At 31.2% G+C, this 18,624-nt stretch overlaps 1 protein-coding gene across 4 annotated transcripts in view; it reads right to left on the bottom strand.

The window, feature by feature from the left end:
• LOC126919428 (uncharacterized) overlaps positions 1–18,624 on the bottom strand; it is an 85,197-nt gene that overhangs the window by 1,967 nt on the left and 64,606 nt on the right. For all 4 annotated transcript variants that reach the window (XM_050728731.1, XM_050728728.1, XM_050728729.1 and 1 more), the window contains one exon: positions 15,510–15,977. In XM_050728731.1, the coding sequence (XP_050584688.1) occupies positions 15,510–15,977 (468 nt within the window). The remainder of the gene's footprint in view (positions 1–15,509; positions 15,978–18,624) is intronic.

Raw genomic sequence — 18,624 nt, 5'->3', positions numbered from 1 at the left:
CAAAACCAAAGTAGTAACGTTCTATTGAAGTAATAAATTACAAACTACGCCAGAATAAAAGAATTAAAAAAAACTATTAATGAAGACAATAAAAAAACATTTTGTTTCTGGATTTTATATGAGGGAGATATGACTATCAGTGTTCGGGATTTGGAGTGACCGTTGGTTACGTCCCGTAACTCTCTACATAAACCAGATGTCTAATCATTCTTATTGCGGACCTATCAAAAATCTTAGGATTTTTATGGTTAAGGTTCTTAAGACCGCACAAGTATCTTTTGAGTTGAAGCATTCCTTAGAGTTATTGTCCATTCCGAGAAAACACGGCAAACGGATTTTTCCCATGCAATGCCATCTACGAGCGTCATTCGATTGGAGATGGCTAGCCCCATCCTTACCCACCAGTCTTTTTCTTATATAATTAGCAGCAATAACCGTTGCCCACACTTTCCTAACCAAAATTGTCATTAATCCAACCGCTGGTTCCGTGCATTAGACACACCCATCACTAATTTTCTTCCGCGACAGCACCATCACCGAACGACAGTAGTTTTTCAATCTTCAATCGGTCAACATTGTAACTTGCTAGTGATTCTTTCCGTGTATACTAAAGAGTGCAAATAAATTATCTAGACACAATACTACACTGCATCTTTAATTTACCTCCATCTTGAGCGTTAATCTCATTCACGGATCGCGATCACTTCTGCCTGAGCAGCCGAGCTAGACAGAAGTGAGAAACTGTGCTTCAGTGAAAGTGCGGAAAGCAGTGAATTCAGGTGAACGAAAAGGCAACGAACACTGGCAAATAGTAAAGCTACAAAATGCAAAAGCATATACCACCAATCAAAATAACAAACAAAGATGAAATATATTACATAAATAAAACTACAAAATAAATGGAAACGATTCAAAACCGAGAAGAAAACAGCTACGATGACGAACTATTATATCAAGGTGAACACTGGAAGACACCAACAGCGCACAAAAAGCGTAAAATAATACCAGGTCCAAGCGCCATGGAAACTTCACATACAGAAAAGCAACAATGGGTACAAGATATCTTACTCCGAAATTCATTCGGTTTAGTAATAGAAGAAATAAATACGGATCCAAAAGAAAAGGTTGCAATTCATATCGTTAAACCACCACCGATCTACATAGATGCTCAAATAATAGATCCCCTAATCGAATTATTGAACAACACTGCTGGAGAAGAAAACTACAGTATAAAGCAATTAAAACTAGAAGAAGCAAAAGTACAAACAAAAACTCACTATTGTCCTCACTATGAGGACTACACCCAAGGACAAATATAAAAAAATATATGTGAAGAATTAGCAGAAATAAGACACCAAGCAAGAACAATAAATAATATAATCAGATATGATACGAAACAGCCATTGCCACTGTTTCTAATAGAACTTAAACCCAAAGCTAATAACAAAGAAATCTTTGACATTAAAAAAATCCATTAAAAAAATGTTACAATAGTAACAAGTGAGCCACTTCGTTATAAGAAGGGTGTACCGCAATGCATACGATGTTAACAATACGGACACACAAAAAACTACAGCAACAGAAACCCGGCGTGTGTCAAATGTGCAGAAAACCACTTAACAACAAACTGCCCATACACAGGAAAGATAAACGAAGTAAAATGGAAACCACCCAGCTAGCTATAAAGGCTGCGAAATCAGAAAACAACTATAACGAAAACTGTTTCCATCGCTTCGAAGCAAAACATATAGCAACTATCACAACAAGAAATTGCAAAACCAGAGCCAACATCAAATGTACAAGACGTATCGAACAGTAGCCATAGAAACATCAACACCTTTGGTAGCCGAAGTTATGCACAAATAACTAATTAAACACCACCCCTAAACAAATAAAACCAAAACAACAACAATAACGACGCTACAGAAATCAAGGAACTGCTCAAGCAATCCATCAAAAATACTGAAATGATAACAAAAATGATAAGTGAACAAAATGCAGTACTCAGGCAGCAAACGCAACAAATTACAATCATGTTACAAACATACTACCTACAAACATGTTAAGTAAAAAATAGAAATGGATACGCTGAAAATAACAACTTGGGACTCCAATACCCTCCAACAAGGGGTCTTCGAAACTAAAACATTTTTGTACAACAATAATATTGACATATTACTTATTTCAGAAACACATTTCACTTCAATAAGCTACATGAAAATACCATATTACACAATCTATGATACCAAACACCCCTCAGGAAAAGCACACGGAGGGGCCGCAGTGATAATAAGAAACGATATCAAATACCACTTACATAGTCAAATTAGTTAGGAACACGTTCAAGCAACCACCATTACAATACAAACTAACAGCAATTACTTCCAGATATCAGCAGTATACGCACCATCGCGACACAAAATGACATTAAAAAATTGGAACAGTATTTTTAATTTTTAGATGACAAATGCATCGCAGTAGGTTGATTTCAATGCAAAGCATACGCTATGGGGCTCAAGAATTAACACACCTCGAGGTACAACATTAGAAAAATATGTTAGAACTAGTAATCTCAACATATTATCCACAGGAAGACCAACATACTGGCCGACAGATCTAAAGAAAATTCCTAAATTGCTTGATTTTGCAATTATAAAAGGACTAAACGCAAATAAATTAAAAATAATACCCAGTCTTGAGCTTAGCTCTGATTGTACACCGATAATAATAGAATATACAAGCAGACCAATACTTTATATAAAATTAGAGTCGCTTTGCAATAAAAACACCAAATGGCAAACATTTAAAAAACTAATCGAGAGCAAAATCAACTGCAATATTCCACTAAAAACACCCGAACACATCGAACAGGCAGTAACAATATTGACAGAAATTATACAAGAAGCAGCGTGGGCAACTACTAATTATGAACCAAACAACAGGCAAACAGAAATAATTCCAACAGACATCCTTCACAAAATCAGAGAAAAAAGGAAAGCGAAAGCAAAATGGCAAAAACATAGAACACGTGAAAACAAAAAATGTCTAAACAAACTCGTAAAGGAAATAAAAAGTAAAATAAACAATCATAATAATAACGAATTCTCAAAATTCTTCAAAATAGAGACACTGCGCACGAGAATGTCAATTACTCTATGGAAAGCCACGAACAAAATAAAGAAGCCAATAAAACTAATCCTAGCAATCAAAAAAACAGACAACACATGAGCCAGAAGCAACGAAGATCAAGCTGCAGAACTTTCCAACCAGTTTTGTAATACATTTACTCCATATAATATTAATAACAGTAAAACCAAATGTCATTCAGACGAAAATGCGCAAAATACTAGTACTCCAACTAACAAGCATTACACCATACTTAATACAGCAGCAGGAGAAATTAGAATTCCCCCAAAATTAGAGAAATACCTTCCCCAGAAGCAATACGTTTAATCACAATAATATTCAATGCAATTTTAAGAATCTAATACTTCCCTAATATATGGAAGCTAACACAGATCACAATGTTACCTAAGCCAGGCAAAAACTCACACCAAACTGCATCTTACAGACCAATATCACTACTTCCTATGTTTTCCAAAATTCCAAAGAAAATAATATAAAATCTAACCTAACCTAAAACCAACAATAGAGAAAGAAAAATTAATACCAGATCACCAATTTGGATTCAGAAATAAACACTCCACGATAGAGCAAATGCACAGGCTCGTCAATGAAATTTTACTAGCAATAGAGAAGAAACGATACTGTACAGCCTTCTTTATCGAGAAAGCATTTGACAAAGTGAACCATGAAAGCCTCTGACAAACAATCAAAAAACATTTCCCGGAACAAATCAACCACTTACTCAAACCATACCAAAGCAACAGAACCTTTGTAGTAAAAATAAAGGATGTATATTCTGAAGAAAAATACATCAAGACAGGGCTACTGCAAGGAAGCGTCTTAGGACCAATATTTTTTTATTATTATTATTTAATTTGTACTTTACAATTTGTCCAACTTAATAGGACCAATATTATACACACTGTACACAACAACTACCAACCGCAAAATACTGACATTCGCGGACGACACGGCTGTACTAGTCAGGCACACTAATCTAGACACAGCAGTCACATTATTACAAGAGCGTATCATAAAAATAGAAAAATGGCTACAAGAAAAACAAGTAAAAGCAAACCCCAATAAATGCAACCATATTACATTCACACTGCGAAAACAGATACCACCAAACATCCTTCTGAACGGCACGCACATAACGCAAACAAAGCAAGTCAAATACCTAGGACTCCACATAGATACACAACTCACATGGAAACAACATACTAAATCAATAATAGACAAAATACAGACAACAAGGAGACAAATGTATTGGCTAACAAGTCGAGAATCCAAATTAGGCATAGAAAATAAATTAAAAATATATAAAACGATCATAAAACCAATCTGGACGTACGGAATACCACTATGGGGGACAGCAGTAATGAGCCACATAAATAAACTAGAGTCGTTACAATCGAAGATACTGAGAACAATAGTCAACGCCCAATGGTATGTCAGAAACGAGGATATACGCAAAGACTTAAAAATACCAATAGTCAAAGAAATCAGCATGTACGCAGAAAAATACAAGAAAAGAACGGCAACACATCCAAACCAACCGCTGAACCAGCCGCTGAAGCGAGCAAAACCGTCATAGAAAGAAAACTAAAAAGAAAACACTTCACTGAACTCACCAAAGAAATAAAATATTCAAACTCGAAGATGGTATCCCGCTGGGGGTAGCCATCTACGTGTTATTTAGCAATCAAGCTAGAAAAATTTACCAAATGTCCAGTTGAACAAATTGTAAAGTACAAATTAAATAATAAAAAAGAAAAACGATTCGCGATATCAACCGATCAGTTGCGACCGAACACCAATTAGTTGAGAACTCGCATCAGTCAGTGCTCTGATTTTACAGGTAAATTTTACAGGCTTTATATTTTTACAAAAACAATGATTAATAATGATGGAAAATTTACTGCGAGTAAGATATAACTGAACAATTTTAAACATCGATATGGAATTCACCAAAGTACTCATTCAAATAGAAAAGCTACCTGCCGGCCATGCGGCAGTTAAACGATATAAAGAGATAAGTCTGTACCAATTGTTACCAATTGTCCAAAACCTTACTATCAGAACTAAAGAAGAAAACTTCAGTTTATTAAAAAGGAGAGAAGAATGCACTACTTTCGCGTATACTAAGACTTAGGAGACTATAAGCTCTACCTTCTTGTAATTGGTAATTCAATAAATCCAAAAGCATTTACACATGTTAGTGGCAATATTCTACCATGTAGATATACACTACTTGTAGTAAAACGGCTTAGATGATCATTTTCATATCTCGGAATCAATTTCATATCGACTTTGTAGTATTCATAACAAAATTTTTAAAGGACAAAAATATTCGTTTGGGGACTGTATTTAAGGTCCATGTAATGTAATTGAAGTAATATTTTTATCTTCACGCGTAACACCGATTTTGCTCATCAAATTGTTCTAAAGGTATTGAAGAGGAATTATAACTGATTCTTGTTACTATATGTTCTATCACACTAAAATGTAAGTTGATGTCAGTTAACATTGCAGGAGCCGACATATGATCGCTAATATTTTCAATATCTCCAAATACATATTGACAATATTAATCCTATGCACTCGATATTGTAAAAGTTATTGTGAAATTTATGACAATTTTAATATTTTAAGGTCCATGCATCAATATTGCTATGCAAGGATATTAATAATAATATTGATTATGCGCGATCAAAGTTCAATATTATTAATCAAGATTCATAGCCTAAACTCGAAGCAGAGATTTCAAGCAGAGTTGAGCAGTAACTGATTGTCTTATAACCACTTCCGTAATCGATTATTGAATGTAATCATAGTAACTGTAATAATTACTTGATTAATTATTGATTAACTATGTAGGAAAGGGGGCTTCAACTTCAATAACCTTGACCTCGATATATGTTATTGTGGAGAATGTCTTGAGTTCACATTCACTTTGCAGAACCATGGAACGATCGTGTTCAAAAGTTATGACAAAAGGAAAGTAGCATTTATTACATTAAATTTACTTCAAAATAAGTGGTTAAAAATGAAATTGCATATATATTTGTGTAGTTTTGTTATTCTAACAATTTTACGGTATATTTAGGTTAGTTTAGTAGGTTAGATCCCATGAGTTCAGTGTTTCCGGAGCTTCTGCGTCGCACCTGAGGATGACTACCATGAGGGATTTAATGGAAAAGAATTCTACGCTATCCTGCATCTTCTCTCCAGGGGCTATGGAGCATCTTTCGAAGATTTCTTTCACGGTAAAAGAGAGGAAGATTTTATGGGATGGATAGGGAGAACAGAATCCCTAAATTCATCTAAAAATCCAACCTAAACCCTCTTTTCCGCATAATTACCAATCATTCTTAAGATAAATCAGTGATCATGAATAACTTTTGTAGTTTTTAATCATAAGTCAATAATTTTTAAGCCATTCAGTGATTAATTTATGCATAGTTTATAAACTTAATTGTCCGATTTAATAGAAGTGATTGATATTCTTGATATCCATTCTAGCATATAATCATAATGTATAATCATAATCTTGTAAACTGCTTGTCAAGCAAGTTCACAACCCAGCAGTACAGTAACACTACAAAGGATATCTACGCTGTGATTTTAATATCTTATAGTAATGTATACAATTCTCTCCTACAGAATGGCTAGTATCTACCATTGAGTTTATATAACTTTCATATCATCAGATCAAATTTCCAACTGTAGGTGATGCAAAATTTTTTTAATATTTGTCAGGGGAAAGTGCTATAAATTCTGATAAAATCGTATTGTGTATAAAGTGCAAATTCCAATGAACGGTTATGGAAGATAATTCAATTTTATCACGCATTTGAAGCGAAAATACGGGGGAAAACAGTGTAGGAGTACAAGACACATAAAGCTCGTGTAAAGTATGGGCAGCCACAAGTAAGTATTTGAAGAAAATTTATAAAGAAACTTTGGAATATTTTAACGCAAGACCTATTTGATAGAGATATTATTAAATACTTAGTAATTATGTATAAAAAAATTTTCCTATAGATATAACCGCCACACAACCTCAATTTTGGAGATATTAACAAGAAACTATTACTACTACCACATTGTATATTGCTTATACGTGTACGCTCATGGTACATATGTATCAGCATAGAATAACCGCTTATCTATTGTTTCTATGTTTCATCACAGTGGCCGGCAGATAATCTCTATAACAGCCGAACTTTTCAATATTTATTTCTTTTTTTTTTTACTAACTCGGAACTAATTTCAAAATATAAAAAGTCATTTGAACGCACAAATCTCGCAAGTGTCGTTAGCCGCTTGTCGGCAACCACTATTAAAAATTACACAAACTCAGACGTTACTATCTCAGAAAAATAAAAACACTGATCGATTTGATCGTCGTAGGAAGGCTGACTATTACCCGATAAGTAATATAATTTTGTATATTAGGGTAGCTGAATTGAAAAAATTAATCTATATCTAATGGAGATAATCAATGTTTTCATTTTACTGCGATAAGATTTGCGTTTGTGTAACAATTGCGAAAGGCAGTCGTTAGGCTATGTGAGGTTTGTGTGTTAAAAGAGAGATCTTTTTTTGTATAATTTTTAAACCATTTCACATTAGACAACCTTGCATTTATAACTTCGGTCATTGTGCTTTATAACATATTTCTACTTTATCCTTTTAAGATACTTTTTCGACCGGTTTACCTATTATGTACATGTGTTTATAGAAACAGTAGGTAAACGGTTATATCATGCAGATGTATACGTTGCCATGGATGTATAGGCAAGAGTCAATACAGTAGTAGTAACAGTTTTTTGCCAAAATCTTCGAAATTAAAACCAAACGGCAGTTATACACATAGGAAAAAGTTGTTCAGAATGATGAATTTTACAACATATATAAATTTCATCAAAATCGTGAATGTAGCCCCTTTTATGCGCAATTATCAAATATTTTTTAGTCTTAATGATACCACCAAAGTTTCTTAGATATATTCAACGATTTAAATATATCGGCATGTAGATTGCATGTTATAAGTCGTCGTTATTTCAGTCAACGGATTGAAAATGAATACACTCCTCGTTATAAAGTTAACCCAGGTATGTTATCTTTAATTTCTCAATGACGCATGTAAAGTTTATATATCAAAACATTATGAGCTCAGAATATGCGGTTCGTTGAAAATAATTAAAAATATTATGAGATTTAGTGTGTAACAAAGAAAAACTATTCCATACTAAGGTCGATAACACACTCTATTAATATGTTTAGAAATTGCTCAGTAGTTCATAATCTACCAACGAGTAAAGGTTACAGTACAATATTATATAAATTTGTAAGTATGTGGGACGCGGAAAAAAATTAAATGGGTCTGAAAAAAAGTAAATTCTAGAACTAAAACAGTAACAGGTATCAATAGCAAAAATATTGATAAAAATTATGGCAAAAAGAAAAGTACTGGTCGGCCATCATCCGATCGTGATATGCGAGCAATTTTGCGTGTAGCTTCCAGCTCGCAGTTAACAACGAAGCCAATAATGGAAAAATTTAGTGTTATTGCCAGTGTTTCAAGTGTTCATTGAGTTCTACTATCCTGCAAAGATATTAAGAGGCTAAAATTGAAAAAGAAACCTTCGTTAACAACGAAACACAAAGTAGAACGTTTACGCTTTGCAAAAGAAAGAATACATTGGAAAAAGAAATGCAGAAGGGTACTATTTTCAGATGAAAAAGATTCAACTTGGATGGTCCTGATGGGTTAAAATATTATTTTCATGACATAAGAAAAGAGACAATGTCAGCAATATGACGACAAATGGGAGGAGGTAGCGCGATGGTTTGGGCCGGTATCGGTTATTTCGGCAAGATAAGTATCAAGTTCATCGTTGGGAGAATGAATAATGTCCGATACATAAATTTAATCAAAGAACAAATACATAATCATGCAGAACGCATTTCTGGATCTGATTAAATCTTTCAACAAAATAATGCACCTGTACACACATCAAAATTAGTCCAATCATATTTTAATGAAAATAAGATATCTATTTTGCCGTGGCCTGCACGCTCCCCGGAACTTAATATTATTGAAAATTGCTGGGGAGAACTTGTTCACGGCGTATACGCGAATGGAAAGTAGTATCAACACCTACAAGAATTAAAAAATGCAATTGTACGCGAATGGGATACATTAAGTCAAAATTATATCCAGAAACTATATAAATCAATACCAAATCGTATAACAGAAGTAATAGAAAATAAAGGGGATGTACCCATTATTAAATAAGTATATATGTTTGATAAGTAATTATTGTTAGTTATATTTATGTTGATTATTATTTTTTTGTTGTACATATGTTATCATTTCGTTCTTAAAATAAAATAATTTCTTTTTGTTACACACCAAACCTCATAAGATTTTTAATTATTTCCAACATATCCTGAGCTCATAATATTTTGATATTAAATATTACAGATGAAAAACTTTGCACGTGTCATTGAGAAATTAAAGATAACACATCTGGATTATCTTTTTGACGAGGAGTATATATACTTATTATTATGAAGAAATAAAGTATAATTTAGAGTATGTGTAGTTTGTACGCAGAATCGTTAATATATAGACAAGTAGGAAGAGCAGTTTTCTTGGAGTTATCGCACACTGGATATGTAAATAATTTAGAAAGAATGTCTGTTGCTTTAGCATACCGGAATTTTCGTGGAATTTACAGATCAATTAGAATAAACGAGTTGTTTCAAGAAATATATTCTAATCTAGAAAACGACAATTACAATTTTATTAAAACGTACAAAACGTTTGGAATAAAAGAAAGATATATAAATAATTCTGAACAGATTTTGAATGGAATGAAACATGCTAGTGACAACTCTGAATCTCATAATGGAAACAAAAATGGAAGAAGGGCACTTGTAAACCAAAGTTCATGTTTATTAATCATTCCATTGCAAAGTATTATAACAGCATTATAACAATATTTACGTTGGGGATCATATACGTTAAATTTCTGTATTACTGCTGATGCAACTAAGATTTTACAAAAGTCAACAGAATTAGCAATCGTAAATAATAACCATCAAGAAATGTAAATTATATGGAAAATGACAGTTCATCCAAAAACTACTTAAATAAATCAAGAAGTTTAGGACATACTCTTAGTAAACTAGATGAAACAGCCTGTATGATTTTTATGCCAAATTTTTAATATTCAAGAAAAGAGTAGCAAATTATACAGAACTCTTGATATAAAAAATCCACTGAATAATCAGGAACTATCTGGAGGAATATTAAAATTATACTAAACTTTTTGTTATGTCACTTACTATATAATCTAAGGAGAGTATAATACTGTGGTACTTTTATACCATAAATATTTTATGTACATGCAAAACTTGAAAAAACGATAGATTTTGAGTAAATTTTTTGTAAGTTACTTCTAGAAGCAATTTTAAACAGTATGAAAGTAAGGTTTAATGAATATTTATTTTTCTTACTGGAGAAGCTCAGAAAGCTGCAATACTAGCTTTATCACACCCACATATTAAGCATATGATTATCTTAAGTATAAATGTATCAAAAAGGAAATCTAACTTTTCTAAAAAGCCGTAGTGGCTAAAGTAATTCTGACTCAAATCTCTCCAAAAAGGACCAGAAAATAATTCGTACAATGAGTTTTTCAATTTGGAGAATAATTGTGACTTTAACCACAAATTTCTCTACTTCTAAGACAGAATTAGACATATTATATTTCATGTGAAAGCAACAACGAAATTTAAATATTTTCGATGAATATCCATTGATAAAAATAGCTTTTATTTTATGTAATCAGCTCCTGTAGAGAGGTTATTCTCATATGTTATAATATTTAAAAAACTGAAAGCACATAAATTATAATATTATAAAAGCATATTTTAGTTGAATATCAAAGTAGGCAATTTGGATGAAACTATAGAAACGCTGACTAGACTCCGATTTCCATGATTTTTGTATGCATATGTTGTGGAAGCTGACGCTTCGGATAATTTCTTCCTATACATATAAGGCTTGAACTCGCTTAATTTCCGAGATATCTACGGCAAACTTCCGGTATCACTACAGTGAACTCTGTTTATAATTGTGCGTTTGTAGTAGTGTATGCATTATGTTAACTGATGATTAAGTCATAATCATTACGCGATAATCATGACTAATAATTGTTAAAGTAATCATGACCATTGATTACAACAACTTTTATTACTTCTCCTAGTCATTAATCAATGATTATTCATTATTAATCAGTATAATCAAATGATCTGTAATCAGTAATCACGAATAGCTCAATTTTACATTAATCATAATTTTCAATCATTAATCAGATTACCAATTAGCCATGTTCAAGTATACCTGATAAATTTTCCAATTAGATTTTCTCGAAAACTAAACCTTAAATGAAAATATTTTATTCCATATTTTGCTCTTATTTTTTCATAAGCAATCACTTTGTGCTCGCTTGTACATTTTATCCGGTCGCACCCTGTATATTAAATATATCAAACTCAATTTTCTCGAAAATATTGTATGACAAAATTTTATATATTTTTGACTTATTTTCTCACGCATACTCAACCCGTTGTTAATTGTATCATAATTATTGGAATACTCTGTATCAATATTGATCGTGTATGGTCTCTAAGAAAGATTGAAATGGATTAACAATATTATTATCAAATTACATTTAACAATACATATTATTGGCCATGTGCGGACCCCTGATAAAAGTCTTTTATACGTTAAACAAAATACCAATATAAAATTATAGTTTCACTTTTGGAAACATAAAATTTCTATTTCATATATATCGAATCGACCAACTTATCAGAAGGCCAGGAAATTTTACAATTTGCCCATCATATGAAATATTATAAAATGACAAACAAATTAGAATATAACAAGATAGTCGTTACTATCCAAAATAGTTTAGACAATCAAACAATTGAAAATAAAAACAAAACATATAAATAAAAGAAAATAAAAGATTTTTTTAATTTAAAATTGTACTAAAAAGAAACTAGTTTCTTTAAACAGATATCATTAAGTAATTGATTGCAGTATTAATATATTATATTACATAAAGCAAAGAAACTAAAGTAAAGGAAATAAAGAATGTATATATTGAGCACACACAGTAATTTTATAATAGGTATCATTCAATTAGTGAATTTATATTACCAAAAATAACAACCAGGCGGGCTCATTGTTTTAACCTTGCGATGCATTCTATGTTCCACCAACCTCTTTTATTCTCTTGAATGAATTTTTTGGATGAAGAAATTTTTAATGAAGGCAAGGAAGACAATTCTCTAATCATTACGAGGTAAAAATAGAAGAATATTTGACTCATGAATTCGAACTTCATCTAATGAAATAGAAGATCTTCGAAAGTGTGAAATACTAAGAAGTTTGGAACTAAACTAATATGAGCTTGCCAGATTTTTATTCTTAGTAAATGAGATCAATAAAGAAGTGATGCCTATTATATGATTGTCGTGTGTGCTTAACATACACAGATTCCACGGTATATTATTATTACGTTCAATTACTTAATAATACCTGATTAAAATTATTTTCTTCTTTTTATTAACTTTTCAAATTTTGTTAATTTATATATTTTGTTGTTTACTTTTTAATCATTATCTGTCATCTGACAATATACATTGATGTAAAGATATATAACGAATAAAGATATATAATGATATAATGATTTTTTCAGATTTCATCTCAGCTAACCAGGCCACTCTTTCCAATGAAAGAAGAGTTGTCTACTGTTTAAAATTATGTGGTATTGTCATCGGAAATAAACATGTGTTCTAAATTTCAGCTTTCTAATTGTTCGGGAAGTGAGTGAAATTTCGCTTACAAAATTCCAGACAGACAAACAGATATTCAGAAAAGTAAGCTAAATGAAAACCATTAAAAATTAGGCGTAAAGAAGGTGCTTCCGTATACAGGGTATCTCATTGTGGTTTACCCACTCAATTATCTTTTAAACTATTCAATATTCGAAAAAAAATGTGCCAAATAAAATTTACTTGGTTTCGACATCTTGTGATGGGTACAAATATTGTCTTGAAGACGCTTATTTTTATAACGTTAATTTTTTTTATTAACGTTTATTTTTTAAAATGCCACTATATATTTTTTTGTGCGTCATTTGATTCTCATTCTAATTCTGCAAAAAGTATTAAAGTTCTTGGATCGAATGATTAGTTTAAAAGATATTTTAACTTTAATGTTGCAGAAATTATCATATGTAAAATAAGGAAAACATAAACAAAAAAGTATTGCGTTTTCGTTTCTTATTATTTATATGATAGGTTTTACAACATTAAAGCTAAAATATTTTTTAAACTAAACATTTTTCGACCCAAGTATCTTAATAACTTTTTGAACAGAATTAAAATATGCATTGAATGGTGTATAAAAAAATGTATAATTCCATTTTAAAAAAGACAAAAATCACCTTGATATTTCGAAAACACACCCATTTAAATAAGATTTGTCATCATCACAAGATGTCCCCATTGGAATAAAGTAAATTTTAAACATTTTTTTTCAAATAATGAATATTTTAAAAAATAATTGTGTGGATAGATTAAAATGAGACACCTGTAGATACAACTGTATATGTATATGAATAATAAATAGATGTGTATATTATATATGTGTGTATTGTGATATGTTAGATATTATGTATATATACAAACAAGCAATTACATTTCTTATGAAATAACATGCCTATCGTGCATATAAATTTTTAATTTTTCTTTCTAAGACTATACGTGCACTAGCGACAATTTTTTGCGCGACAATTTTGTCACTCTGACTCGCATCAATCAAAAGTTCAATTTTTTCTTTTTCTAAAAACAAGAAGGTTTGAAAAAGACAAGGTGTAGTCGCATGAGCAAATGCGCGCAAAATGAATGCTCTTTTCGTAAACTACAAATCTGTTGTTGGACATGTTGTAGCTAGTGCGCATATAACTTAAGTCTCGATTATCTAATGCGTTTTGGTTCTTCATGAAACGGTTTAATGGAGGTTCCATTGTGTTTACATTTCAATGTCACATATGACGTAAATAAAGACAATCAGTTGGATATTTACTGTGAAGAATATATAATACCATAGTAAAATATAATAGTGGCTAATCAATCTATTATTCATATTTGGAGAGTAAAGTAAATTAAATTTAATATTATATGATCCGATCAGATTATAGTTGACATAGAAATGTTCTCGTACTGCTTCGTACCATTATTGAAACAACGGAAAATTAATGAATAACGGAACAGTATTATGCCTAGAAAAAATTTCAAGTTATTATAATTTTTAGCGACTCGATCAATACTTCGGTCAAAAATTTTTAGCACAATTTCCTGCTGAACATCAAACGTTTCGTTGTCGTACATGCATATCCATTAATGATGGCTTTGTATAATACAGCTTATCGCTATATTCACTTATAAAAGTGACTCTTCCAATAGCAACCATTTAAGTCAAAAGAATGCTAATTTGGGCAAATAGAATTTTCAATCCTCCCTCCACGATTCAGAGATTGTAAATTTGTGAGCAGGGATCATTGACAATAATATTGACCTTGTTTATTTACCTGCACAGACTGACAAGTTAAAATCAGTTACAATCTCTATGTTTACAACATAACTGCACTAACTGTTATAGTCCATCACATTTTTCTTGACTAGTTCAAAAATTTTTTAATCGATTGAAACTCGTTGTCTTCCATTATCCCGTTCTTCCATTACTTTTCCATTATTTTTTGTTGAATTTGGATATATGTTATCAATAACACGAAGTGGATTTTTACATACCATACTAATAGATGGTACCAATTCCATAATTGACACCATTACCAAAGTATGTTGGTGGAGAATCAAATGATAAAATTACTTATGTATCTACTTAATCTAACAGCTAATGATATTTTAATATAACTTTCAAGAGAATGGTTAGGTTGCACTATATGATTCCAGTACTATATGTTGAGATTTAATTAAGATAAGATTTAAAACTAACTAAGATAGGAATATAATACATCAGATTAAAATAAGAATTAAAAGTAACTGAGAAACTAACTGAGATTTTATCTTGTAATGAGTAGGATACAGTGCAATAAACAAAGACCTTGAGTATCAAGATCAAAATCTATTTTATGATCTATTTTTTGACGGATCTCTACTTATCCAGAGGCCGAATTAGTTTCATAAGCAATATTATCTTTTTTTATTCAGCATATTCACGAAGAAAATATAAAATTGAATAATAATTAATAATTAATTCTTAAACCAACCTTCGGCGTATATAATTTTGGCGAACCTTCTTATTCACAGACCTAACAAAATCAGCTCCTGTGAAAGGTATGGATGGATGTGATGCAGTAGAAGGTTGTTGAGCTGATTGAGAACTGGATGTTTGTTGCTGACATTGTTGTTCTTGCGTAGCTCCGCCATGAGGACTAGGAAGTTGCGATGTATTGGCGACTGGTTCACCAACAGCAACCCATGTGCTGCAGGATCTCGAAGCATGATCAAGTCGTGCATGTTCCAAAAGCAAAGTATTTCTTTGGGCAGTGTTAAGGGCCAAGGTAGATACAGCTGATCGCAACCCATTCGGCCCCAATATATCTGGACTTGGCAGTTGAGATACGTCGCTCGTGCTAAAACTTTTGCGAAGTCCAAGTGCCGAAGAAAGTACTCCACAACTACGAATTAATTCATTTTCTTCTTCAAACCAAAGAATTTCTGGTATATCTGCTGGCCTAAGGAAATGAAAGAGAAAATGATGTAGATGCAAGTTCATAAATATTTTAAATTAATTATATTAGATTTTCCCAAATTTCTACATTTTAACCCGATTAGTTGAAGGAAATACAGAACTAATTCTCCGTAACATTGCATTGCATTTTATTGTAACTAAATGTTTTTAATTTTAGTAAATAAATTTTACTGTATAATTAATATGTTCAATATCAAAAGGACTAGTTGTAAGAGCTGTTTTCTTACTATTTTATATGTTAAGAAATTAGCATATTATTATTTGTCGTAAAAGTTTTGATCAAATATAACAACTTTATTTTAATAATAACGCAAGATGACGTATATTAATAGTGAAATAAAAAAAAGAATAATATCAGAAATAAAATGGAATATTCGCATTCCGTATCAAAGATTTCTATCCCTTTCAAGCACTAAAAAGCTGTTCGGACAAAAAAGATTGAATAAGTTTGTTGGCTGTAAAAGGACCGAAGTCATTTTTGTAAAAAACATAAATCAAAAGATTTTTATAAGAGGATATAACACAACACTCACACAGATAAAAAGATGTCATAAATAAGGATGAAACACGGATAATTTGAAATAAGTATAAGTACTGTCTCTTAAAATCTAATTTATAGAAAACGTAATAATTTACTACTTTTAAGAAGTATAAGTACTGTCTTTTAATTTAAATTTAATTTATAGAAAACATAATAATTTACTACTTTTAAGAACTAATTTTTCTTTATGTAGGAACCATATCAATTGTTATGAACATGCAGCATCGTATTAAGGACACGCACGCTGCGTCCATATGAAATGTCCTATTACAAAAATTTAAACTAAATCGTTTTGTAAAATGTTTAAAAATACATGTAAGATACATAAATATACATAAGAAAAATTTAAAACTATGTTGTAAACTCGAAGAATTTCCCAATTAAATTGAATCTCTAAATGATTTGTTAACTAACAATATTTGACTGATTTAAGCGTCCTAATTAAAACCTAATTACTTGATTAAATAGCAACCTAGTTGTTCTGAAGCTTTTAATTCAAACTTGATTAATTGTAAGTAAAATGAATTGATTGGATTTAGCGACTGATCTAACTAAAACTAATTATATAACTATGTTACACTGACACGGTTAAAAATTGGTCTAAGTGAAGCGATTGATTAATAGACTAAAAGTTAAATTTTTTTAGTTGTTTAGGTCTTTTAAGTCTTTTTTTTTTTTGGTTACTTTCTCCTTTCTTCAATCTCAAAGGTTATTCTCTTGATCGAGAATCTTCAAACCTTTTTGTGATTTGTTTTTTTGATCGATTGGTTTGTTTTTCTAAATACAACCAATCGACATACACAGACGTATTTACTTCTTTTGAAGTGCGAGTGAAGTAATTCTAAGAATTTTTAGCACATCTGCTCTAATAATTTTGGGAAATCTTTTATTCTTGGTCGCTTATTCTTTCATTGGTGAACTGTCGCCTGCAAAGAACTTTCAAAAATGCCTAATATAGGATTAATATAGTCGAGTAAGTTTTATCTCCTGAAAGTTGTGCTATGCCCTTAAGCACGAATGTTAGGATTGCAGAAACTGAAATCTGAGAACATTTAAAAAATTGAAGTATACCAGATTTCGAGTAATTTAATGGGTAGACGAATTTTTATTACCATTTCTTCTACTCTTCAATTAGATTTGTACACTGCAATTCGTGCTTGCAGTCATGTCTTACTTCAAAAATATATCACATTGTTTTTATCATTTGCTTACTTGAAGGAGCAAGGGTAGGGTTATGAAAAACTTCGAACAAGTGCGAAAATACGCACTGCTGATATTCAATCTTAGAATCGTTTTCCGGTTTATTCTACGAACAATTTTATACATAACATCCTTCCTCTATTTATTTCTTAAGACACGGCATTAAAAATGTATCCCGAAATTTGATTATATTTATATCATATTTTGTGAATGAAATTATAAAATATTTTGTTTGAATTATGCAAATATGCAGAATGAGGATTAGATTTACATTAGATTATGAAAGCTAGAAACAAATAATTTTTTATTTTAGATAAAATTTTCTTGTCAGGTTATATTCTATCATTTTTCTACATAATTTATAAAATAATCAGTTTATTTCCCTTAATCTTGATTTATAGTACTTTTTTCTTACGTAATAATATCGATTTTTTATACTTAGTGTTTCCGCAAAATTATATTCTTTTCTACGTTAAATATAGTTGCGGAGTATAGTTGCGGAATATAGTTGCGGACATACAATTATCGTATTATCTGCCGACGAGGAGCGTTATTTTGTTACTACGTGTGCATTGTTCACTATTCAATAATAGTACATGCTACTGCGAAAACGAGTAAAAAAAGTCACTCGCCTGCGTCGAGCATTATGGCGCAGCTATGCGTCTTGTCAATGAAAGAAATCAGCCTAGAGATATGCATAAGTCTGTCATCTTTGACACATTTAAATGCCTTTTATAGCATAGTATGCGTGTGTGATATTGTATTGCAAATTCTTCATGTACAATCTTTACCGCCGTATTGTATCTGCTTGTTCTACTAGGAAACTGCACGTGTATATGGCTATGATTTCTTTAATTATATTATACTTTTTTTGTAATTTTTTGTGACT

The sequence above is a fragment of the Bombus affinis genome, chromosome 8 (assembly GCF_024516045.1).
Source record: "Bombus affinis isolate iyBomAffi1 chromosome 8, iyBomAffi1.2, whole genome shotgun sequence".
Classification (NCBI taxonomy): Eukaryota; Metazoa; Arthropoda; class Insecta; order Hymenoptera; family Apidae; genus Bombus; species Bombus affinis.
Note: the sequence above shows the minus strand (reverse complement) of the source record. Positions and strands in the feature narration are given on the sequence as shown.